This window comes from Rhinopithecus roxellana, chromosome 2 (genome assembly GCF_007565055.1).
Source record: "Rhinopithecus roxellana isolate Shanxi Qingling chromosome 2, ASM756505v1, whole genome shotgun sequence".
Lineage (NCBI taxonomy): Eukaryota > Metazoa > Chordata > Mammalia > Primates > Cercopithecidae > Rhinopithecus > Rhinopithecus roxellana.
The window spans coordinates 10,325,033-10,352,509 of record NC_044550.1 but is presented as its reverse complement, the minus strand read 5'-3'; the positions used below and the strand labels follow the sequence as shown (position 1 = coordinate 10,352,509).

The 27,477-nt window shown below is 39.6% G+C and overlaps 1 protein-coding gene across 5 annotated transcripts in view; it reads right to left on the bottom strand.

The window, feature by feature from the left end:
• The window catches only part of RAP1GDS1 (Rap1 GTPase-GDP dissociation stimulator 1), a 181,817-nt gene that overhangs the window by 78,097 nt on the left and 76,243 nt on the right, over window positions 1–27,477 (bottom strand). For all 5 annotated transcript variants that reach the window (XM_010358639.2, XM_010358644.2, XM_010358648.2 and 2 more), the window contains exon 4: window positions 25,924–26,049. In XM_010358639.2, coding sequence (XP_010356941.1) covers window positions 25,924–26,049 — 126 coding nt within the window. The remainder of the gene's footprint in view (window positions 1–25,923; window positions 26,050–27,477) is intronic.

Sequence of the window (27,477 nt, the reverse complement as noted above, 5' to 3'; positions counted from 1 at the left end):
CGCTTGAACCCAGGAGGTGGAGGTTGCAGTGAGATGGGAGCCGAGATCACACCACTGCACTCCAGCCAGGGTGACAGGGCAAGACTCTGTTAAAAAAAAAAAGCTCTAAAACAATTTTTACAGTGTGTTATAGAAGCACAGAGAAGAGAATATACCTCTTCTGGAGGAATGAATGGAGAAAAAAGGAGAAAGGGGGTTTATATAAAACTGCACAGGAATAAAATGTTCATAATAAACATGAATACATTCACCTAATATCTATAAATAATGAATCCACAACAGGTAGATTTACATGGTAAAATTAACACATTTTTCTCTAGTTCACTTGTAATCTTAGTTAAATCCTATTTAATAGGAGTAAAATTTCCTTATTTTAAATACTGATTAATGAAATGTATTACATAGTCAGTTTCATCAATATATCTCAAAATCTGCAACCAAATTAGCATTCTCTCCCTCCTTTATCACTTTTCTGAATGTTTACTATGTTGCACACATTGAACTAGGTCCTGAGAATACAAAGATAGATACTTCAGTTTTATCTGGGTGAGAGGAAAAAGAGGGAAGTGTGAGGGAAAACATATAATTTAAGCAGTAAACACAATTAAGTGTTCAGAGTAAAATGGAAGCACAAATAAGGAAATTACTTTTACCTGGAGGAGTCAGAAAGAGATTCATAGCCATGCTTTCCAGAATGTCTTTCGAGCCCTTATGGCAATTTAACATGTATGTAAAAAGAAACAAAAATTGTGCACCTTTTTGTTTAGATTCTAATTAGATTCCCTTCCTTATTAGCTCTATTGAGGAAAAATATAGGTAAAATAAACTACATAAAGTGTATAACTGATGAGTGCTGACAGCTCTATATACCTTAGGAACCAACACCACAATCAACACACTAAGCATTTTCATCACAATCAAAAGAACCCTCAAGTCGTTTCGTAACCCATCTTTCCCTCCACCTCTGGTCCCAGGTAATCATTGTTTTCTGTCAGTATAGATTAGTTTGCATTTTATAGAAATAACTTCATGTTGTAAGTATTCTTTTATGTATCTATTTTCACTCTATCTAATGATTTTGAGATTCATCCATGTCATCACGTATATAAGTATTTTTTCATTGCTAAATAGTTATTCCATTGTTTGGATAAACCACTGTATCTTTTATCCACTCAAATATACTGATTGACATTGGGTTGTTTCTAGTTTTAGGCTGCTGTGAATAATGCTGCATTGAACATTCATGTATAAGTCTTTGGGCAAGTATCTAGGAATAAAACAGCTAGATCATACTGTAAGTGTGTATTTGTGAGTATATGGTTATTAAGCATTAAAAGAATGAAAAATTTTATTTATAAGAAGTTTAAATATATAAGAGGTTTATAATATATAATATTTATAAGAAGTTTTAATTATAATTTATAAAAAATTATATTTAAGAAGTTTTCATATACTGTATGATATGGTCTGGCTGTGTCCCCACTCAAATCTCATCTTGAATTATAGCTCCCATAATCCCCACGTGTCATGGGAGGGATCCAGTGGGAGGTAATTGAATCATGAGGGCTTGTTTTTCCTGTGCTGTTCTTGTGACAGTGAGTAAGTCTCATGAAATCAGATGGTTTTATAAAGGGCAGTTCCCCTGCACAAGCCCTCTTGCCTGCCACCATGTGAGACACGCTTTTACTCCTCCTTCACCTTTCACCATGACTGTGAGACCTTCCCAGTCACGTGAAACTGTGAGTCCATTAAACTTCTTTTTCTTTATGAATTACCCAGACTTGGGTATGTCTTCATTAGCATGTGAAACAGACTAATACACTGTAAAAATGAAAAATTCTTAAAAGAATAAGTGTATACCTGAGTGTATAAGAGGACTTCAGTCCATGTATATCAAACTGAAGTGGAACTTTCTGATTTATATAGGTAAACATAGGGCTTCTCCTTCTCCGAAATCAACAGAGCTACAGAAAAGAATCGGCCCCATTCTATGAAACAAATTTTAAATGTGTAACTTTTCTAATTAATTTAACAATAACATAATCATACAAATCATAAAATGATGAAAAAAGTTCAAGGCTAAAAGAAATAAGGATTGTTAAATATAGATCTTCATGTAAAAATAATGCAATTGATCTCAATCATAAAAAATTAAATATTTTACCTGGAGGCTTGGTTGTTAGTCAATCAATTTTAACATAAAGTCACCTTTAAGAAAACTGCTCATCATTCTCATTTATTTATGATTTCCTGAAATATATGTCAACTCGAAACAATCTGGCATAGCTCCATTCCTTTCTCATTATAAAGCAGTGCATAATATGGATCTCAATTAATCAAGATTAGGTGATACATACAGTGTTAGTTTGTTTTCATGCTGCTGATAAAGACATACCCAAGATTGGGCAATTTACAAAAAGAAGAGGTTTAATTGGTCTTATAGTTCCACATAGCTGGGGAAGCCTCACAATCACGGCAGAAGGCAACCAGGAGCAAGTCACATCTTACATGGATGGCAGCAGGCAAAGAGAGTGTGTGCAGGAAAACTCCCCCTTACAGTAACTATCAGATCTCCTGAGACTTACTATCACGAGAACAGCACAGGAAAGACCTGCCCCCATGATTCAAGTACCTCCCACTTGGTCCCTCCCACAACACATGGGAATTAAAGATGAGATTTGGGTGGGGACACAGCCAAATCATATCATTCCACCCTGGCCCCTCCTAAATCTCATGTCCTCACATTTCAAAACCAATCATTCCTTCCCAACACTCCCCCAAAGTTTTAACTCATTTCAGCATTAACTCAAAAGTCCACAGTCCAAAGTCTCATGTGAGACAAGGGAAATCCCTTCTGCCTATGAGCCTGTAAAATCAAAAGCAAGTTAGTTACTTCCTAGATACAGTGGGGCTATAGGCATTGGATAAATACAGCCATTCCAAATGGGACACATTGGCCAAAACAAAGGAGTTACAGGCCACATGCAAGTCTGAAATCCAGCAGGGCGGTCAAATCTTAAAGCTCCAAAATGACCTCTTTTGACTCCATGTCTCATATCCAAGTCATGCTGATGCAAGAGGTGGGTTCCCATGGTCTTGGGCAGCTCTGTCCTCTGGTTTGCAGGGTATAGCCCCTATCTTGGTTGCTTTCATGGGCTGGCGTTGGGTATCTGCGGCTTTTCCAGGGGCATGGTGCAAGCCGTCAATGGATCTACCATTAGTGATGCCCCAGTAGAGACTCTGTGTGGGGGTCCAATCCCACATTTCTCTTCTGCACTGCCTTAGCAGAGGTTCTCCATGAGGGTCCCACCCCTGAAGCAAACTTCTGCCTGGCTAACCAGGTGTTTCCATACATTTCCTGCAATCTAGGTGGAGGTTCCCAAACTGAATCTGTGCACTCAACACCACATAGAACCTGCCAAGGCTTGGGGCTTCCACCCTCTGAAACCACAGCCTGAGCTGTACCTTGGCCCCTGCTCGCTATGGCTGGAGTGGCTGGAATGCAGAGTACCAAGTCCCTAGGCTGCACAGAGCAGGCAGGCCCTAGGCCTGGCCCACAAAACCATCTTTTCTTCCTAGGCCTCCAGGCCTGTGATGGGAGGGGCTGCTGTGAAGACCTCTGACATGCCCTGGAGACATTTTCCCCATTGTCTTGGGGATTAACATTCGGTTCCTCCTTACTTATGCAGATTTCTGCAGCTGGCTTGAAATTCTCCTCAGAAAAATGGAATTTTCTTTTCTGTCACACAGTCAGGCTGCATATTTCCAAACTTTTATGCTGCTTTTCTTTAAAAACTGAATGCTTTTAAGAGCACCCAAGTCATCTCTTGAATGCTTTGCTGCTTAGAAATTTCTTCCGCCAGATACCCTAAATCGTCTCTCTCAAGTTCAAAATTCCACAAATCTCTAGGGCAGGGGCAAAATGCTGCCAGTCTCTTTGCTAAAACATAGTAAGAATCACCTTTGCTCTAGTTTCCAACAAGTTTTTCATTTCCATCTGAGACCACCTCAGCCTGCACTTTATTGTCCATATCACTATCAGCATTTTGGGCAAAGTCATTCAAGTCTGTAGGGTTCCAAACTTGCCTACATTTTCCTGTCTTCTTCTGAGCCCTCCAAACTGCTCCAACCTCTGCCTGTTACCCTGTTCCAAAGTCACTTCCACATTTTCGGGTATCTTTTCAGCAGTGCCCCACTCCCGGTACCAATTTATTGTATTTGTTTTCACACTGCGGATAAAGACATACCCAAGACTGGGCAATTTACAAAAGAAAGAGGTGTAATTGGACTTACAGTTCCATGTGGCTGGGGAAGCCTCACAATCATGGCTTCAAAGGCAAGGAGAAGCAAGTCATGTCTTACATGGATGGCAGCAAAGAGAGCTTGTGTGCAAAAAATCCCCCTTATAATAACCATCAGATCTCATGAGACTTACTATACGAGAACAGCACGGGAAAGATCTGCCCCCATGATTCAATTACCTCCCACTGGTTCCCTCCCACAATATGGGGGAATTCAAGATGAGATTTGGGTGAGCTAAATCTAAACCATATCACATATATATTAGCTAAACCATACTACATATATATTACTTATTAACTGACTCATATTATGTTGAAAAGAATGAGAAAGAGAATGAAAGAAATCAGGCACATTCCTCAGTCCTGGGCCCAGTACAAACAACATATATCTCTCAATTTCCTGGGCCCAGTACAAACAACATATCTCTCTCAATTTCCTGGGCCCAGTACAAACAACATATCTCTCTCAATTTCCTGGGCCCAGTACAAACAACATATCTCTCTCATATCTCTCAACTTCCTGAGCCCAGTACAAACACGTCCCACCATATATCTCAACTTTAGAAAAACACCACCTGGAAAAATCCCTGATAACGACACAGCTGTTTGTAGTTTCACTGAAAGCACGGGAACCAATAGATCACCGCTAAATGTATAACTTAATATGTTAACCAATTGTAATGCTGTAACCTAAAGAATTCCCTTGTTCCTCTGTAACCTTACAAGTCCTATTTACATCGGGCTATAAAAAGCGAGCGCACGCATTGTTCGGGGCCCTCTTGTATGTTGTGGAACGGAGGGATCAAGTTCGAACTTGCAGTAAAGATCCTTGCTGCTTGGCTTTGACTCTGGACTCTGGTGGTCTTCTTTGGGGAATAAACGGTCTGGGCATAACATCTGGGGGCTCGTCCGGGATTCCCCAAGCCCACCAGACCCCTGGTCAACGGATCTCCCAGGATCGATCTGCTGATCGGCTCGTCTCTGTTTGTCTGTCTGTGTCTGTTCTGAACCTGTATCTGAGACTCGCGAGGTCTGTAACTGAAGCTGAAAGCTGACATAGTCCTGGCGGACGCACTATAGGACAGCCAGCGGAGACCGGTGGGAGACGTCCCCTGGCTCTCATCTGATTCTTGTCTGAATTTATTCTGACCCAGATTTCTGGAGCACGCCTGCAACTGACATAACTTGTTGTTGATATTCGGTAACTCACTTTCCCTTGCAGGACCTGTTCCGGCAACTCACTTTCCCTTGCAGGACCTGTTCCAGGCGCCACTCCGGGTGCTACCGTTCCCAAAAAAAAAAAAAAAAAAAAAAACTCCCTTAAGATGGGTAACACCCAGAGCACTCCCCTATCTCTCCTTATAAGTAATTTCAAGGATGTTAGAGCGAGGGGCCATAATCATAGTATGGAAATCAGGAAGGAAAAGCTAATTACTCTATGCCGCTCCGAATGGCCAGCCTTTGATGTAGGGTGGCCACCCGAGGGGACATTCCGCCTTCCTGTCATCAATAGAGTCAAGTCCAAGGTTTTCCTACCAGGGCATGCTGGCCACCTGGATCATATCCCATATATCCTCATATGGCAGGACCTAGCTGAGAACCCGCCCCCTTGGCTGTCCCCTTTCCAATTAGCCTCTGAACCCTGTAAGGCACTGGTTGCTTGGCCACTAAAATCCAAGCAGCCGACTGCCCCCCCCAACCTGTTCTACCTGACAGCGGGGACCCACTGTCCACAGAACCCCCTCCGTATCCCTCCGGGCCCCAGGCCCCAGCCCCCGGGGCTAGGCCGCAGGAGGGAGCAGGCGAACGGGAGGCGGCCGGCGCACCTGGACCCGCTGAAAGTGAAAGTAACTCTGAAGGGCTGGCGGGGCGGACGCGAGGGCGCACATTGCGGGCTAGCCACCCCAAGCCGCCTGACTCCACAGTGGCTCTACCCCTTTGGGAAATAGGACCCCCAGATGACACAGGAATCCCCAGGCTCCAATACTGGCCATTTTCCACCAGTGATCTGTATAACTGGAAGACTCAGAGCGCCCGGTTTTCAGACAACCCCAAAGATTTAATGGCCTTACTGGATAGTGTCATGTTCACCCACCAGCCCACTTGGGATGATTGTCAGCAGCTCCTCCGAATCTTGTTCACAACGGAGGAGCGAGAGAGAATACAGGTAGAAGCTAGAAAGCTGGTCCCAGGGGACGACGGCCAACCGACTGCCAACCCTGACCTCATGAATGCGACTTTTCCTCTGACCAGGCTGGCATGGGATTACAACACAGCAGAAGGTAGGGGACGGCTACACCTTTATCGCCAGACTCTAATGACGGGTCTCCGGGCAGCCGCTTGCAAGCCCACTAATTTGGCTAAGGTATACTCTGTTTTGCAGGGAAAGACAGAAAGCCTAACTAACTACTTAGAAAGATTAATGGAAGCCTTTAGACAGTACACCCCCATAGACCCAGAGGCTCCAGGAAGTCAGGCAGCTATTGTAATGTCTCTTGTAAATTAGGCAGCCCCAGACATTAGGAAAAAACTCCAGAAATTAGAAGACTTGGAGGGAAAACAGATTCAGGACCTCCTACAGATAGCCTAGCGGGTTTACAATAATAGAGATACTCCAGAGGAAAAAATGACCAAGGTCCTGGCAGCAGTTGTACAAAAAGAGCATCTACAGCCAGAGAACACCCAGCCTAAGCAGTCCTCCAGACATGATAACCTGAGCAAAGATCAATGTGCCTACTGTAAAAAAGCTGGCCACTGGGTAAGAGACTGCCCCAAAAAGAAACAACAAGGACGGTACACCCGTACTAGTCACCCAAGACAAAGACTAGGGAAGACGGGGTTTGGACCCCCTCCCTGAACATAGGGTAACTCTGCAAGTGGAGGGGACCCCAGTTCAGTTCCTGGTCGATACGGGAGCACAGCACTCAGTCCTAGTTGAAACTAATGGAAAATTATCCTCCAAGTCCTCGTGGGTGCAAGGGGCCACAGGAATTAAGAAATACCCCTGGACAACACAAAGAACAGTAAACCTCGGAGCCAGGAATGTAACCCATTCTTTCTTGGTCATTCCTGAGAGCCCCTGTCCCGTATTAGGGAGAGACCTGCTGACTAAGATGGGAGCACAGATCCATTTCCTCCCTGAGGGGCCCATCGTGACCAATTCCCAAAATCAGCCCGTGCCCGTCCTGACTATAACCCTAGAGGATGAGTATCGGCTCCACCAGGAGCAAGCGGCCCCTGACCAGGACATAGCGACCTGGCTCCAGCAATATCCAGGAGCTGGGCAGAAACAGGGGGCTTAGGACTAGCAAAACACCGTCCTGCCTTGTTTGTCGAACTCAAGCCTGGGACAGACCCCGTTCGGGTACGGCAGTACCCAATGCCCCTAGAGGCCAAAGAAGGAATTACGCCCCACATCTGTCGGCTCCTCGACCAAGGGGTCCTTCGGCCCTGTCACTCACCCTGGAATACTCCCTTGTTGCCAGTACAGAAACCTAATAGCGGGGAGTATAGACCTGTACAAGACTTAAGAGAAGTCAATAAGAGGGTTATGGACATACATCCAACTGTGCCTAACCCGTATACCCTCCTGAGTACTCTAAACCCTAAACACCAATGGTACACTGTTTTAGATTTGAAAGATGCCTTCTTCAGTTTGCCTTTAGCCCCTCAGAGCCAAAAGCTTTTCGCCTTCGAGTGGACTGACCCTGAAAGGGGCATAAGCGGCCAATTGACATGGACCAGGCTGCCACAGGGATTCAAAAACTCTCCTACCCTGTTCGATGAGGCCCTCCATGAAGACTTGGGTGAGTACCGACGCAAACACCCTGAAATAACTTTACTACAGTATGTTGATGACCTCCTGATTGCAGCCGAGACCCAAGAAGCTTGCCTCCAAGGGACCAAGGGTCTCTTGCAAGCTCTAGGGAATCTAGGCTACCAGGCATCGGCAAAGAAAGCGCGAATCTGTAAACCAGAAGTAACATATCTGGGGTACCTGCTAAAAGGAGGGCAGCGCTGGTTAACAGACGCCCGGAAGCAAACTGTTCTGCAGATCCCCAGGCCACAATCCACCCAACAAGTAAGGGAATTCCTGGGGTCGGCGGGATTTTGTAGACTATGGATACCTGGGTTCACAGAGCTGGCTAAGCCCTTATATCAGGCAACACGGGGACAGCAGCCATTTAATTGGACAGAAGAAGCCGAGTCGGCTTTCCAACAGATCAAAACCGCCCTACTCTCTGCACCTGCACTGGGACTGCCTGACGTCACTAAGCCCTTCCACTTATACGTGGACGAGAGTAAGGGTGTCGCCAATGCGGTGCTAACTCAGAACTTAGGCCCCTGGCAGAGGCCAGTTGCATACCTGTCAAAAAAATTAGACCCAGTGGCTGCCGGGTGGCCCCCTTGTCTCCGAATGATTGCAGCCACGGCCCTGATGGTACAAGATGCTGATAAACTTGTCATGGGTCAAGAATTATGGGTCATTACCCCACATGCCATCGAAGGTGTATTCAAACAGCCACCTAATCGATGGATAAGTAATGCCCGGCTCACCCACTACCAAGGACTACTACTAAACCCCCTCAGGATAACTTTCCTGCCCCCAACAACCTTAAACCCTGCCTTGCTGCTGCCAAACCCGGACCTGGACGCCCCGCTCCATGATTGCACTGAGATACTAGCTCAGGTGCACGGAGTTCGAGAGGACCTGCAGGACCGCCCACTTCCTGACGCTGACCTCGTTTGGTTCACCGATGGAAGCAGCTTCATACACCAAGGCCAGAGGTATGCTGGAGCGGCAGTGACTTCAGAGACTGAGGTAATCTGGGCAGAACCCCTGCCCCCGGGGACATCGGCCCAGAAGGCCGAACTGATAGCGCTCACCCAAGCTCTTACCTTAGGGGCAGGGAGGAAACTGACAGTACACACTGACAGCCGATATGCTTTTGCTACGGCGTATATACATGGGGCCATTTACAGGGAGCAAAGGTTATTAATGGCTGAAGGAAAAGAGATAAAAAAACAAGCAAGAGATCCTAGCCCTGTTAACAGCCCTATGGAAGCCAGAAAAATTGGCTATTGTACATTGCCCAGGGCATCAGAAACCAACCACTCCAATTGCTCAAGGCAACTTTCTGGCAGACCAAACTGCAAGGAGTGTGGCAAAGGCACCTAGTCAACTCCTTGCACTCCAGCTCCCTGATCCAGGCCCCCGGGACCTGCCATATCTCCCTGATTATTCAGAACAAGATCTCCAGTGGATCGACAAACTTCCCCTGAAACAGATCCAGAATGGGTGGTGGACTGATACTAATGACCAAACCATCCTACCAGAAAAATTAGGACAACAAGTGTTAGAACACATCCACCGAACCACCCACCTGGGTGCCCGGCGGATAATAGACCTGATCAGACGCTCCAAGCTCAAAATCAGACATATAGCCGAAACGGCCAGCAACATCGTGACCAACTGCAGAGTCTGCCAGCTTAACAACGCCTACCCCCAATCCCAGGCTGCAATGGGAACAAGGCTCAGGGGAACCAGGCCCGGCATCTACTGGGAAGTAGATTTTACTGAGATAAAGCCAGGAAAATACGGGTATCGGTACTTACTTGTCTTTGTAGATACTTTTTCAGGGTGGATTGAAGCATTCCCAACCAAAAGGGAAACTGCTCAGGTTGTAGCAAAGAAAATTCTGGAAGATATCCTCCCCAGGTATGGTTTCCCCGTCCAGATAGGGTCAGATAATGGGCCGGCCTTCGTTGCTAAGGTAAATCAGGGTTTGGCTTCCATCCTTGGGGCAAATTGGAAACTACATTGCGCTTACAGGCCCCAGAGTTCAGGACAGGTAGAGAGGATGAATTGGACCTTAAAGGAGACCTTAACTAAACTGACTATGGAGACTGGCGCTAACTGGGTGGTCCTTCTCCCCTACGCTCTGTTCCGGGCCCGTAATACCCCTTACAGACTGGCCCTTACCCCTTATGAAATCATGTATGGCAGACCCCCACCCCTGGTTCCCAGCCTAAAAGATGATCTGCTCAAATCTGAAACAGAAAATGTCTCTGAACTCTTATTTTCCCTACAAGCTTTGCAGAAAATTCATCAGGAAATCCGGCCCAAGCTGAAGGAACTATATGAGACCAGCCCCCCACTGACACCCCATCCGTACCAGCCGGGAGACTGGGTCCTGGTTAAGTGACACCGACAAGAGACCTTAGAACCCAGGTGGAAGGGACCACTCCAGGTACTCCTAACCACGCCCACCGCTCTCAAGGTAGAAGGCATCGCGTCGTGGATCCACTACACCCACGTCAAGCCAGTGGACCCGACCTCTGACCTTCTCGGACCAATCACGGCAGCGACTGAAGCTCCGACCACGTGGACTGTGGACAAAGCTAAGAACAACCCCTTAAAACTCACCCTGCGCCAACAGCATAGCTCACTGCAAACATGCAGCTAGGTAGTCTAACCCTAACGCTAGTCGCCCTAGTGGCCACTAGGGCAAACACAAAACCAGTTCCTAATCCCTTTGTCTGGAGATTCTGGCTTTATGAAAACCAAACCCACCCTGGGCAACCTCATAAGCCTGGGAAATCATTGGCCAGTGCTGATTGCCCCTCCTCAGGGTGCAATAGCCCAATTTTACTAAATTTTACCGGTTTCCCAATAGCCAAACCAGTGGCACCACTAATATGCTTTGAGTTTGATCAAACTAAATACAATTGTAAACACTATTGGTGGCACCAGAGTGCCGGCTGCCCCTATAACGTCCATAAATTCCAATATTGGGGTAATGGAGAACAGTTAGATCCTAGGTGGGCCTTCCATCGTAGACGGGATGGGGACTTCTCATATACATGGGTAGTCAGAGACCCCTGGAACTCCCGCTGGACCACGCCTCAACATGGGGCTGTATACTATTTCTCTTCCTCCATGTGGCCTAGCAGTCATCTCTATCTGTGGCGCGGTCTAGTTCAAGTACGGCCCCTGGTCCATGGGGGTATCCAACGACAGGAAAACAGACTAACACAAGACTTACGTCCTTTCTCCTGGTTAAAATTGTTACAAGAAGGATTAGAACTTGCTAACCTTACAGGACTTCCCAGCTTGTCTGGCTGCTTTTTGTGTGCCACTCTAGGGCGCCCACCGCTTACTGCTGTCCCTCTGCCATGGGGATCCCCTACTTCTGTCCAAGCTAACAGCCTCCAAAACCTCTCATATGCCCCTATCCCTAACGTGCCGCTATACCTAAACCCCAGTCAGGAGAAGTTTCCCTACTGTTTCTCAGGAACTAATTCCAGCCTCTGCAATATCACTGCCACGCCCCCTAGTACCACCCTAAGGGCTCCACCGGGCATATTCTTTTGGTGTAATGGAACATTATCTAAAAACCTATCTGGTCCCTCTGTTACCGACCTACTGTGTCTTCCTGTCACATTAGTTCCCTGGTTAACTCTACTAACTGCCGGCGAGTTCCTGGGGTACACCGGTAACTGGACTAGCACTGCTATTCACCCAGCCCCTAGACCGAGACCTGCACGAGCCATATTTCTTCCCCTCATTGCGGGAATCTCCCTCACCTCATCCCTCATTGCGGCCGGACTGGCGGGGGGAGCCCTAGGCCACACCCTCATAGAAAGCAACAAGTTGTACCAACAATTTGCCGTTGCTATGGAGGAGTCGGCTGAGTCCCTTGCCTCCCTTCAGCGACAGCTCACAGCCCTAGCTCAGGTCACCTTGCAGAACCGGAGGGCCCTAGACCTACTCACTGCTGAAAATGGTGGAACATGTATGTTCCTAAAAGAAGACTGTTGTTTTTACATAAATGAATCAGGGCTTGTAGAGAACCGGGTCCAACAGTTACGCAAGTTAAGCATAGAGGTAAAAAAACAGCAGTTTGCTTCAGCTGCAGACCAATGGTGGAATTCCTCTATGTTTTCCCTGTTAGCCCCCTTCCTCGGACCCCTGCTAAGTCTACTATTTCTGCTTACCGTAGGACCTTGTGTTGTTAACAGAATTTTGCAGTTTGTCAGAGAGAGGTCTGACACCATACAGCTCATAGTCCTCAGAGCCCAATACCAACCTGTACACGCTGAAACAGAATCAGACTTATAAGACCCAAGATTGGCTCTAGAGATACCTGAGAAAAGGGGGGAATGAAAGAAATCAGGCACATTCCTCAGTCCTGGGCCCAGTACAAACAACATATATCTCTCAATTTCCTGGGCCCAGTAGAAACAACATATATCTCTCAATTTCCTGGGCCCAGTACAAACAACATATCTCTCTCAATTTCCTGGGCCCAGTACAAACAACATATCTCTCTCAATTTCCTGGGCCCAGTACAAACAACATATCTCTCTCAATTTCCTGGGCCCAGTACAAACACGTCCCACCATATATCTCAACTTTAGAAAAACACCACCTGGAAAAATCCCTGATAACGACACAGCTGTTTGTAGTTTCACTGAAAGCACGGGAACCAATAGATCACCGCTAAATGTATAACTTAATATGTTAACCAATTGTAATGCTGTAACCTAAAGAATTCCCTTGTTCCTCTGTAACCTTACAAGTCCTATTTACATCGGGCTATAAAAAGCGAGCGCACGCATTGTTCGGGGCCCTCTTGTATGCTGTGGAACGGAGGGACCAAGTTCGAACTTGCAGTAAAGATCCTTGCCGCTTGGCTTTGACTCTGGACTCTGGTGGTCTTCTTTGGGGAATAAACGGTCTGGGCATAACAAGAACAACCACTTAGTATTCACTTCAAATGACAAACATTCTGAGTAAAGAATCTGTTCATTTCTGTCCTATTATTTGCTTCTTACTGTTTATGTTAAGGTTTCTCAGGTCACTAAAGACTTTTTTGCTGCTCACGGACATGTTAATATGGTTTTGCCACTTTCATCCCCGTTCTATTTCACTTAAAGCACAGAATGAGAAAATATTTTGTTAGAGAGCTACTAAATTGAAAAGCTTACTTTGCTGTGCCAATAAATTAGAGATATTTAAAAGGGCACACTAACAATCAGAAAAATCGAACAAAAGTGATAAAATAACATTTTAAAAAATGTTAGATGTGTATAAATTCCTTATATCACCATCAGAGGAAAGAGCAAATTTATTCAGAACAATTAGGACAGTATTATTTTATTTTTTGAGACAGAGTCTTGCTCTGTCACCCAGGCTGGAATGCAGTGGCCTGATCAGAGTTCACTGCAGCCTTGACGTTCTGGGCTCAAGTCTCAGCCTCTGGAGTAGCTGGGACTACAGGTGTGTGCCACCACGCCAGGCTAATTCTTTTACTTTTTTGTAGAGATGGGATCTCCTTATGTTGCTCTGGTGGGTGTCGAACTCCTGTCCTCAAGTGATCCTCCAGCCTTTGCCTCCCTAAAATGCTGGGATCACAAGCGTGAGCCACTACACCCAGCCCTCACATCATAATTTTTTTTTTTAATAAAGCTTTTATACTTGGAAAAATGTAAAAAGTTTTTCCTCCATCACTTGGTTCTACTCTATGTTCTTTCAATTAGGTTAATTTTATTTTTGTGATCTTTAAACAAATTAAACAAAATGTTGGCTTAAGAACAGCTTTTAGTAAAATCCTTAAAACATATTCCAAAACTTGCATGCTCAGAATTATTCACATTGAAGCATAAATGTATTTAATGACAGTGCATTTATGTATTCGACAGTGATAACTTCCTCAGATGTATTTACAGAAACAATGAACCTGAGACCTGGTTTTTAGATCAACACTATCACCAATTTAACTGTGGATTCTGAAAAGTCACTTGAATTTTCAGGTCTCAGTTTCTTATCTATAAAATTTGGCAGGGGTGGCTAAGATGACTTTTAAATTCCCTCCTACGTAAAAAACCATGACTTCAAGGTAGCTTTATTCACTTAAGCTTTCTAATTTCTCTTGGTTCCCTTGAATCTACATATTCTATCTAAGAAACAGTTAACATTTTGCTAAATGCAGGAGATTACTTTAACTTTTTGAATGTTTATTCCCCAAATGTAAAAGAATATAAAGATATTGAAATTGCCTATGTGCCATTTCTTCTTGTGCCTCTATGAAGAATCTCAGACTTAATAATGCCTGCAGCAAAACAAAATAAAAAGCAGCAATAACTGAAAAACCCAGAAACAAAAAACAACCTCTGTTCTTTCCTACATTGGCAAATTGCCCCATCTTCTGTCCAGGTACTCAAGTCCTAGAAATCACTCTTGATTTCTCCCTTTCTCATATTCCCAATCCAATCCATCACTCTAAACACTTTCCAAGTTCCTCCTCTTTCCACACTACCATAACTTAATCCAAGTTACCATTATGTTGTGCCTGGACAATTATAAAAGTCTTTCAATTAGTCTCAATGCTTCCCTTCTTAACTCTTAATTTCTATCCTTCTCAACTCCTTTTCCATGCAGCTCCAACAGTGATTTTTTAAAATCCGAATCAGGTCATGTCACTTTTTGCCTTCAACAACTTCTCACTACTTCTAAGATGACTCACAAGGTTTTCTATCATCTACACTTTTGTTTCTTGAACTTTATCACAAAAAACTCCCTGTTCACAGTATCTCACATACCCTGGTTTCCTTTCTGAATTTCTAACAAATCCCTTCCCCTCTCAGGGCTTTACAATTACTACACTTTTGTTTTTTGAGAGAGGGTCTCACTGTTATCTAGGCTGGAGTGCAGTGGTGTGATGGCTCACTGCAGCCTAGAACTCCTGGGCTCAAGTGATCCTCCCACCTCAGCCTCCAGAGTAGCTGGGATTACAGACACGTGCCACCATAATGGCTCATTTTTTATTTTGTAGAGACAGAGTCTCGCTGTGTTGGCCAGGCTGGTCTCAAACTCCTGGCCTCATGCAACCCTTGAGCCTTGGCGTCCCAAAGTTCTGGGATTACAGATGTGAGCCACCACACTTAGCTCAATTAATATACTTCTATAAGGAATATTCTTCCTCTTCTCTTAGCTAGCTCATTCTCATTTTCCAGACCTCAGCTTAAATAACATCCACAGAGAGAACTTTCTTCACACTCAAATACACTCATTATACATCAACTTCTGTATTCCCTTGATATCAATCATCACAATCTATAAGTATCTTTTCTGTAGTATTTATTATCTACCTCCTCCTGTGAAAGCCTCACAAGGATAGAGACTTCTTGCTCATATTTCCCCCCATAATCCCCATCACAGGCAGTGTCCCCTAAACAGAGTTGGTTCAATCAATATTTGTGGATTAAATCGTTGTACGCATACACCAAAGAATACAAAGACACAGAGAATTTCCTGGCATTTACTCATTATTTCATATCTTCTCAGTACATACATTTGTAAGTAGTCATTACTATAAAATACGTGACCTACATCCTCAAAGGAGGAGAACAATAATTTGTGGTGTTAAAAAGGAAGTTTTCACAAAGAGATTAGAAGCCAGTGATGTAAATCATGAGTAGCAACGTATTTTTCTAAGTCTGAAATAGTGGCCATTCTGATCTGCATGATTATGAAGACTTTTTTTCCATTCCTATTAAATATACTGCTTTTAATTTTGCCAAGTTCCTGGAGCAGGGAAACAGTAATAGACATATCTACATTGTGTTTGTTGTTGTTTTCAGACAAGGTCTTGCTCTGTCACCCAGGATGGAGTGTGGTAGCACAATCATGTCTCCCTGCGGCCTTGAACTCCCAGGCTCATGTCATCCTACCTCAGCCTCCTGAGTAGCAGGACTACAGAAGTGCTCCACTGTGCACAGCTAAATTTATTTTTTGTAGAGATGGGATCTTGCTATGTTGCCCAGGCTAATCTTGCACTCCTGGGCTCAAGTGATCCTCTCATCTCAGCCTCCCAAAATGTCAGGATCACAGCTGTGAGCCACCACATCCAGACCCTACAATGTTTTTCAAGACAAAGTTAAAATGTATTTATGAAGTCTACTAGGAAAGAAAATTAAATTCTAATGCTTATATTTCCCCCTATAATTCTGTCAACAGTGAATTTCCATTATGTACCTTAGACATAATAGAATGTTTTCAGCATTGAAATAAAAAAGCTCATCAATATCATTTCTAAAACTCAAAACACAATTTATTCACCTTCCAGATTCAGGCAAAATCCCTGAAAGACTAGATATAAAAGCAAAAGCTATAACACATTACATAAGTAAAATTACAAAAGTGAGTCATGAAGAAAAAGCCACCATGACTGCTAAGCGCACACGTATCAAAAGAGAAGCATGCAACTTGCAATTTTCTGATATTATATTCAGGTTTAAAAACCTGCATTTAGGTGGGAAAATTTCAAGGTGTATATACATTTACACTTGTAATGCCAGATCAGGAAAAGAAAATGAATTAAATCTTTCATTTCCCAAAGCACTAGTACCAAGGATACAGCATAAAATGAGGTTATGGCCCAGCATTTAATGGACACAGTTTTTGGTGCGCCTGTTGATATTAGTATTAATTTCTGTAGTCCAACAGATTTCTCACATCAGTTTAAATTGTTCAATAATTCTACTTTTTCAAAAACCCTTTATCTAATAAAGGATTCATAAATGGCAATACATTTCCTAAAGAAATGACTAAAGCTTTCTTTACTTCCTATATTTTTATATTTCTGTATCATTTTATTAGCAAAAGACTGAATATCCTTAGTTTATAAACAAATCATAAAGTCATTTAACTCAATTATTTCTATAAAAATTACTGAAAGTGAATTTTACATAGCATTTAGATAACAATGTATGTAATTTATTGTTCCAATTTATTACTCCAATTGTTCAAGATCAAAAGCTTTTATAAATATTGTAAATATAAAAGCTGTTTTTGTACCAAACTACTTCATACTTAAATTATGCTAGACTACATATATGTGGGTGTGAGCAAATGTAAAATGTATATATAGTTATGATTTAGAATTTAATCTGAACTGACGACAGCATAGTTCCTCAAAGGGTAAAAACATTTTACTCAGCAGGAAAAATGTAAATTATTCACTTTTTGTTTTTTTGAGACAGTCTTACTCCGTCACCTAGGCTGGAGTACAATGCTGTGATCTCAAATCACTGCCTCCTGGGTTCAAGCAATTCTCATGCCCCAGGCTCCCAAAGCTGGAATTATAGGCATATGCCATCATGGCTGGCTAGTTTTTTCTTTTTTTTTTTTTCTGAGACGGAGTCTCACTCTGTCGCCGGGACTGGAGTACAGTGGCCGGATCTCAGCTCTCTGCAAGCTCCGCCTCCCGGGTTCACGCCATTCTCCTGCCTCAGCCTCCCGAGTAGCTGGGACTACAGGCACCCGCCACCTCGCCCGGCTAGTTTTTTGTATTTTTTAGTAGAGAAGGGGTTTCACAGTGTTACCAAGGATGGTCTCGATCTCCTGACCTCGTGATCTGCCTGTCTCGGCCTCCCAAAGTGCTGGGATTACAGGCTTGAGCCAACGCGCCCGGCCAAGTTTTTTCTTTTTAAATAGAGATGGGGTTTCACCATGTTGACCAGACTGGTCTTGAACTCCTGACCTCAAGTGATCCACCTGCCTTGGCCTCCCAAGATGGGATTACAAGTGCGAGCCACTATGCCTGGCCCTGTATTATTCACTTTTACTAGCATTTATTTTTCATATTTCCTTACCACCAAGTAAAATGAACCCTACTTGTAGCAAGGAAAACACTGATCAAAAGTTGAGAAAGTTCTCAGTACTTCAACTTGGTTACAAATAAGAAAATTAAAATAATTTAAACAAAACCCCATTAAAAAGAGCAGTGGATAACATGTGTTGATAGGGTTTCTTTCTTTCTTTTTTTTTTTTTTTTTTTGTATTTTTAATAGAGACGGGTTTCACCGTGTTTGCCAGGATGGTCTCGATCTCCTGACCTCGTGATCCGCCCGCCTCGGCCTCCCAAAGTGCTGAGATTACAGGCGTGAGCCACCGCGCCCGGCACCGATAGGGTTTCAACAAGCAAACTGGAAATCTTAAACGTTTCACATATCTAAACTTTGACTTTAACAGGTGACATGAGAGTGGTAAAGGTAAGGAGAAAAAACAGATCTAGACCAAAAATGTTTTTAAACCCCCAAATAGGCCTCTATAATTAGACTTTTCCCACCCTACCTAAGTCCTGTTAATGAGGAAAGGAAAATTCTGAAGCCATTCAGCCTTCTGACTCAGAGAATGGGGGTGAGGTGGGGCAGGGGAAGGCAATCATATATGACTTCTTACTGAACCCAAGAAAAATCATCTAATATTTTTGCTATATGCAATACTCTCTCACAGGTTGCTTCTACTTTCGTTATCTATAAAATTAAGAACAATCACTCAGAAATTACTATTTCATGTCTTCCCTAAGACATTAGCTTTTTATAAAATAGTAGTTGGAAAGTAATCAAGCATGGGAAAAAAAGCAGTAATATCTGTTCTTTGTCCTACAATTTTTAAGGTAAACTTTATAGAATCTTGCATTTCTGAATACCATTTAATAAAAGAGGAATTTAAATTTAATACCAAGTACAAAAATGGAAAGATCATAGTTTCTCAAAGTGCAAACTATCTGAAGAGATAGAGTACTTAACATTGCTTAAACCTGGTACGGTGCTATGCAAGAATCAGCCAAACTGATAATAAACTATCTGAGTCCTGTCTCTCACTTCACATTATAATTCCGTTCTCTCTGCCGCAGTCACTATTTACCACACCACACGTGGCCTCCTATAACGGCTTCCTGAAATCTCTGCCTCACATCTCTGTCCATTCCAACTAGACTATATGATGCTACAAAACTGAAAATATCAATTTCTTCAAGTTACTTTCAGAGGCTCCTTCCTGTCCACAAATCAAAGTCAAAATAATTCCTTAGCCTACAGACATTTTAAGTGCACACTATACATTAATGGATGCACAATCAAGATCTCTACCATAGCACACCTGTATTACTATTTGGCTATTTGAAAAAATTGTATCTTCATGATTTACATGTTCCACAGCCCCAATTCTGAACTTTCCCCCAAAACCACACACTTCCTACCATCATTTTGGTGTTGACTTTTATTAACAGATGACCTTGACGTCTACCTTACTGGGAAGACAGAACTATACCCAGAAACACCTTTGAGTACCCTCTTTACTAATTAAGGTTTTTTTTTATACTTTCATTTATCTTCTTTTTTCTCTATGGCAGAAATGTCCTTTCTCATTTTAACACCAACTTGTTTACTTGAGTTCATAATTTCACTTTTTTGGTCTATATTATTTCCCTATCAGTTATTCCCCTTCTAAGAAATTTACTCTGCTTTTGTCCCTGGGTCCTAACCCAAAAAATATGAATTCTCACTCCCTAAATCTTATTTTAGGGCTGTTAGGTTTTTGTTGATTTTTTTTTTCCATAAAAGTCCAATTTGGAGGGAGAAAAAATTACAGGCAATTTTGTCTTTCACATTAATTGCACAAACTCATTAAAATTATTGCTGTGAGCTACGCTTTAAATTTTTGTGTGTATGTGTATATATACCTGCTGCCCTCACCTCTTACCTCAGGTACTGCTGAAACAACACGGTCATTTCCCATAGAGAAGAGAATATATATGCTTTCTGGATAGGTGAGGTTTTAAAACTTTTTATTTATAAGTAATTAGAGGCTCACAAGAAGTTATTAAAAAAAAAAGCACAAAAGGTTTCATGTATCTTTTATCCAGCTTCTTCCAATGGTAACACTGCATAATTCTACTAAGCAATAGCACAACCAGGACACTGACATTGGTACAATGTTGGACCTTATTCATATTTCATCAGTTTTTACATGCATTAGTATACGTGTATAGCCATGCATGGTTCTAAGCAATTCTAACATATGTACAGATTTGTGTACCACAACTAAAGTGGTATTTTAAAATACTCACTTTCATGCTAGTCAGGTTTCCATCAAACTGATACTGGGCTCAAAAATCAAAGATAAACATGGTTTTTCGTCTCAAGAAATACAACTTGATACATCACACAACATAGAGAAAAGGACAAAGTACAATGAATGGAAACCAGAATTGTATTCTGGTTTTAAAATGAACTAGGAAATATTTCAAGTCAAAACTTTTTCAAATTTTTAAACCGAATCCTTTAAGCAAGTTTAGCCACCAAAAAACAACACACTTGGAATATACTAACCAAATATAACAACCTTCTGTAAAGTTCTCAGTATTATTTCCCGGATTCTGTTGAAGATTCGTATAAGAAACAATCACATGGAAAACATCTGGGCAACTTTTGTAGAACAGTCACTAGGGACACTGTAATGCCAGTAAATATCCTTACATATTGTAACTAGGTATGTGCACAGAATCATCTGGGGTATTAATGACACCCTCCTACTATGTTGTCTCAAAAGTTTTTTGATTAAAGAACTAAAATATTCCTTTCTATAATAAAATAAAAATTACAAGGTATATCAAGTTTTTTTTTTCACATAGGCTGCCAAGAAGCTCAAGTGAAATCAGTGCTTATACACAGTTAAGCATAATATCCTTGCTTTCCACCAGATTTATCTTTGCCTCTCTTTATATGGCTTCTGGCTTTAATATCTTTATGTAAATATCTTTTCTATGTTGCTGTATGTATTACATTGAGTCACACACTTTTTATATAAACATACTTAATCCAAACAAACTTACTTTACTAATAAGGAAACTAAAATCAGAAAAATTAAATGACAACTTAGTGAATGGTAGAGCTGCAAATCACATTCATTTGCAATATCCACTTTCTAGGGGTTATATTAAAATTTTATACATTTATAATTATATTAATTTGTAAACGAATTCTTTTCTAAGCAATGCACTATTTGGTTAATTTCTTTAAAAAACAGCTACAGTTAATATTCTTATTTATTTTCATTCTGATAAAAAATATATATAATGTGTGCTCTGTAATTGTCCTCAAGTTGTGTTCCTTTGTTCATTTTATTTTCTCTACCATTTAAAAAGCTCTTTAATGGCATATGATTGTTTTTAGAGCTTACGACAGTGTTACAAAACAACATCTACTTCAATCTATATTTAGAATGTCTTTATAGTGGAATGCTTTCATGTGATAACAGTCATAACTACTATCTTTAAAAGTAGCAGTAACATATTGTTGTTTATTCTTATATACATGATGTACTTAAATAATAAAACTCATAAAATACAACAGATTGATGAAAACTGAAGAATCTTATTTTTATGCTACTTATTGACTGATAATTCTATTTTATTCTAAAACTGAGTAACACAGAAAATAGAGTAAATACAAAGACATGAGACTTTAATAACGTAACTAATATAACTCATCAAATAACCTAATTGCTATCACTGAAATAAGCATTTATTTTAAATGATGGATATAAATAGTTCCCTTTTGAATATAACTGTTGCAAATATACTTTGATTACTTTGGCGATTTCAAAGTATGTCTGTATTATATTAATATATACTTTTCTGACCAACTTACATGATAAAATATTGTAGAATTATTGGTAACTATTTTTCAGCATTTGCAGTAAGAACTACGATTCCTTCTACACTATTTTTATATAAAGAATTTTTATATATAAAGCCTTTATATTAAAATAGTGTTGCACAAGAATCACCAATATACAAATGCATACATGCATATGTTTCAGCATCCTTCCCATATATACTTGATGTCAATGAATAAACAATATTTCACATCATAAACACTGGCTCTGGCAAGCCTGATTACCACCTCATTTTAATATTTATTTACTCATCAGTGAGGAAGAATACAACTTTTTATCTCATGTATGAAAGTATATCATATAAGCTTAAGTGTGCATATCTTTCCAATAATAGTACCAGTTACACAGTAAGCATTCACTTTATTTCTATGAAGAGGTATATTTGTTTAATTTTAAAACATCTTTATTTGATTTGTACATTATTCTTCCTACATGTATAAAAAGGCATAAATATTTAACTTCATGTAATCATTTTCTTCTAGCCTCTACTAATATCTTTTAACTAGTAGATCAAGTAACAATTATTTCCTTACCTCAAGCAGTAATATCCACAAACAGAACACTAGTCTCAAATCACCAATTTATCCCCAGGAATTATAAATACAGGATGGGAATTTAACATAAAGCTTTTTAAAACTATAAGGCCATTTAAGTATATCAGCAATTTAAAATGTGCACAGTTACATAAACAAATCAATGAAATGAGGAATGCCACAAAGACAGCTATATAAGAACATAATCCTCTTTTTTACAACACCTTTGAAATGGAAGTGTAAACAGGCCAAAGGCATGCATTTCTGAAATATGATACTACTGCGCTTTAAAACCACATTCCCTGGTATATTCCATCAAACACACAATTTTGATTATTTCTTTCCAAATTGAAATACAACTTTCCTTTCTTGTGTGATCTGAAAGATGTCAAAATTCTCATAAAAAGAGTTATTTTGGCAAAGTTAAAGGGCAGAAGAATTTTAAAGTATTGCTTATATCAGAAGTCTGCTTGGATACTTCGAAAGAGAAATCCATAAATGAAGTGCCTTGCAGCTCTCTGGAAGAAAAAAGATCAAGTATTTTAAATGAAAAATGTTCCCAGCCAGTGATTCTTTCATCTCTATATGCAAGAGGGAGACTGGGATTCAAAAAGTTCATCAGCAACAAAACTTTACTCCGTCCCATTTAGCAGTATGCCAGTTTGTTACCTGATGTTAGGATTACATAAGGCTGTTTTCTTTCATTAGGAAAAGTTTCTAAAATGGGCACTGTCAAGGCTGGTAAAACTGAAATCTGACCTAGTTTTTCTCCAAAGATTTCCACGGATTTTATGGTAATTCTTTCTACAGTTGGAGCTCACTTCCTTTCAAATACACTATGCTAACTGAAATATGCTAGCAAATGCTTTACTTTCCATGTGTCAAAGTAAAAATCTATAGAACATGTATGAATTTCTCAAATTTTTATCTCCAATAGTGAATTCTACGCTTGATCTTAGCCAAAAGGCCAAGTGATCCAACAGTGAATTCTTTATACCACTTTCTATTTACATCAACTTTACTATCTACTGTAAGCCTATGATCATACTGAATAAACCTACGTTAAAAAAGTTATTCATCTGGAGTACATTAATAAAATGGAAATCAACTGATTAGCCCCATAGGTAAGTCTGATAAAACACAAATATATGAACTCTTTAAAACATACTTTATTTGATAGAAAAAGATTATTTGTATTGATCACAAGGCTATCATGTAGTTTTCTATACTCTTTTTAAAAACGAAGCATTACATTCCCGAGAGTGAAGAAGGTTGATGAATTAAAATAAAAGCCACTAAAAACTTGTTTAAAAAGGAAAAATATCCGGTTGTCACAAAATAAATTGGGAAATGCATTTCAAGTATATTCCCAAATCAACCACATACCATCACGTTTACAGGGTTTTATATTATTCTTGTAATTCAAGTATAAACAATGTAATTGTCCTGCAATCATTCTAGAGAAATCACTAAGAAGTTCACAGGATTTAATTTTGAATAAAAGGGTAAGAAAGCATGCAGTCTATGGAAACTATATGCATATGAAAGCATGGCACAATACATTTTCATCACCTGACTTATAGTAAGTAATGAATCACTTCTTACATTCATTCACTTTTAAGACTTCAAACTTCATTTCCTGAAGTTTAAAAGTATAAAAATATGGCCTTATTTACTATGCTTAATTAATCATTTAGCTATGACTTCCATTGAACTAAATGAGGATAAGTTGGTCATAAATATTTATAATAAGAAAAAAATTAACTTCATAACTTAAAGGATATCCATAGAACTTTATATTGTATATCCTGTAAGATAGTAAATAGATATAATAAATACTATAATAATGGACTTCAGTTTCATCAAAAGAATAATCTTAACTAGACATTTATTACCCTAACTTCAAGGTTCTTTAGAATACACAGGAAATAAAATTACTCTATGCCCATTAAAAACCAAAGCAATATGAAACAAAATATCACTGTGTGTATTTCTCCTATTTTATTAATAGGAAAAACACCAGGACAAAAGTTCTCAAAACAGGTAATATTCTCTATGTTCAAACAATGTATAATTCAAGAATAACTAAAATGAACAAAGTTTAAAGAATACTTTTGGTACCCTTAAATTCTAGTAACAAACACGGAAAAGTAACAATAAAAACAGTAATAATCAATACTTTCCAAGTACATGTAACTAATCTTTGACTACTAGTCAGCTGAGGTCTAATATATATTGCTAACATTAATCATATAAATATATAATAAATGATTCAATCTTGAAAGTTGATAATTATAAACTATGGTGCTTAATAAAAATCCTAAATAAGAAAACACAAAATTATAAACATAAAGCAATAGAATTTTGTAAATAAAGCTAATACCCTACGATAAAAAGAACTGGAATGAAGGAGCAGATAGGTAGATTTGCAGGCTATATTGGGGACTGAAAACTGAAGTTAAAATTCATATTAAGACATCTATGTCCTCAGATTAATTACTGATATTTCAATACTTATGGCTATTGTAACTCCTATTTCAGAAAAAGTAAGAAAAGGAGAATAAATGAGGCTAGCTTTACCACTACTGCTATATATAAGTTATAACTGTAGTTTCAATCTTTTTTCTACTTCTTTCTTATATCATAAATGAATATATTTATGTCCTTTCTTTCTGGCTCATATGCATAAATCACTTTTTGAAGGACTGCCTATTATAAAAGGGCCATATCTTGTGTGTTTATAACAAAACTCATTTGAGTTAAACACTCAATGGGAAAAATAAGCATTAAAAGTTATCCTAGTTATAGAAATAAAACTAAATTCCTAGGAGGCTTTACAGGTGAATGATAAAATATGTGTTTTGGCTCAGCAAATAGAACTCTAAGGAAAATCAGAATAAGCCTAGTTAAGCTAAATATACTTAAATTTCTTTTCTGTATTTTGTTTATATGTAGAAAGGGGAAGTAGAAATTGTAACGCTGTTACAATATACCCATACCCCAGTTCTTGCTTTCTTTTTGCCTAGTAGAACAGTGTATTATAGAAGGTGGTGAGGATGACAATGATATAATGACAAATAGGAATGGAGTCAATGTGAATGCAATGGGCCAATCTAGCTTTTGAGAAGAGAATGGTTTTTATGATTGGTTTTACTGAATTGCAAGTAATTAAAAATGTATTTGGACAGACGTAGAAACTTTAAAAAATTGTGTCCATAAGCATTCCCATTCAGAGATAATACTTCAATGAAACCTAATTGAGAAGATGCACATATGTATTTTTTCTAAACTTAAAGCCCCAATTTCTTAGAAACTGACTTAATTTCCTCTGAAAATATCATTTGTGATAATAGAGGAAAACATTTTATTTCCTGTGATTTCTTAGATAAGAATACAATGACCCGAATCTCCATAAATTCTGCTAAATAAGCAGTGCTAAATCACGCTGGCCCATGTTAGTGTTTTAGCCTAGAAAAGTCACTGCTAACACCAAAGCAGATTAGTCTGAATATCATAATTCTTAAAAATGTATGTGTATTATTGAGATATCAACACTTACGGCTATCGTAACATATGTTTCCTAGAGCCCTGCCCGTTTGAAGCAGCACTTCCTGGTCTTTGCTATTTAGCAGCTGCACCAGTGGTGAAATCAATCCAGCATCCACACATGGAATTCGCATAAACTCTGAAAATAAGACACATATTAATTAAAAATCTAACAATTCACAATTTACATAAATCACCTCCCCTAATATAATAAATACCTACTTTTAATATGTGGTATTTAAAAGTCACCTTGAAAAGGTGGCTGAATATTTGAGGAGTACATTTCTGTTCAAAAGTACCCTGTTACAGCCCTACTAAATGCTTCATAAAATACACAAAACTGACTGGGGTCATATTTTTGTTTGCTGACAGTCTCTGCCATAAACCAAAGGGATTTTTAATTAACTTATGTCACAACTAATTTATCATTATCTTCTCGTAATAACTGGATGTGCTTTGGAAGCATTATGTGTGATGATGGAAACAATGGCAATGTATTTCTACGAGCCTGATAATTAAAGTACTAGAGTTATAAGCCATCATAATGTCTAATTTTTCACTGTTTTCTAAAAAAGTGTGTATATATATATATATATAGGCTATATACATATAAATATATATAAGTATGTTTGTTTTTATATATATAATGTTATTAAATACATATAAACATATATTTATATATAGCCTATATATATAAAGGTTTCAGTGAACCGTTAAAAAATAATATGTCCTTTTTGATTGGTAAGATGTGGTGGAATCATCCTCTTCTTATCTTCACTCCCATCCTTTATTAAAATCCATTTTATGGCTCATTCATATCTGCTGCTATACCCACACATTTACAGGTCTAAAGAATCAAATGTTAAGATTTCTTAAATTTCAAATTCATGTTTTCCTTATCTTTATGGCATGCCATTCTCTTATGTATTAACTCCCCATGATACCACCACAGTCATGATTAGAAAAACTTTTTTTTTTTTTTTTTACAGTGTCTCATGATGGACCACTACAAAACATAAGGAAATATGTAACTGGTGAAATTTCTCCAATAACCAATAACTGACTTATCTTTTTGGACATCACAACTCACCATAAGGATGTTCTGGTTAATAAAGTTAGTTAACAAAGAACTAATTTATCCATCTATAACTTGTCCTACTAAAAAAACCACTATCTTTTCACTCTACAAGGTGGTCTACCCCTTACTTTGTTCCACAGGTACCCTCATAAGCAATCCTCCTTCTCTTTCCCTTCATTTTCAAATTCTTAGTGCATACCATATAGGTTATTCTGTCAGCTGTCACCTCTGAGACAACTTCTTTTCCGCCTAAGATATCTGTAAATCACAGAGGTATTCCTCTCTCCCTAAATAAAGGATTTAATTCCTATCATCTCTTTCTTACTTATTACTCTATCACTGAAAAATCCCCTGTAATGTAAACTTCTGATTGAGATTATTTCCTATCTCAACAACTAAGCTTTGAGTTTATCACTGATGTTATCAAACTCAGTAGTATTAAGTATCCTACTACTCATGCTAAGAAAATGAATTATCCTATACATGTTC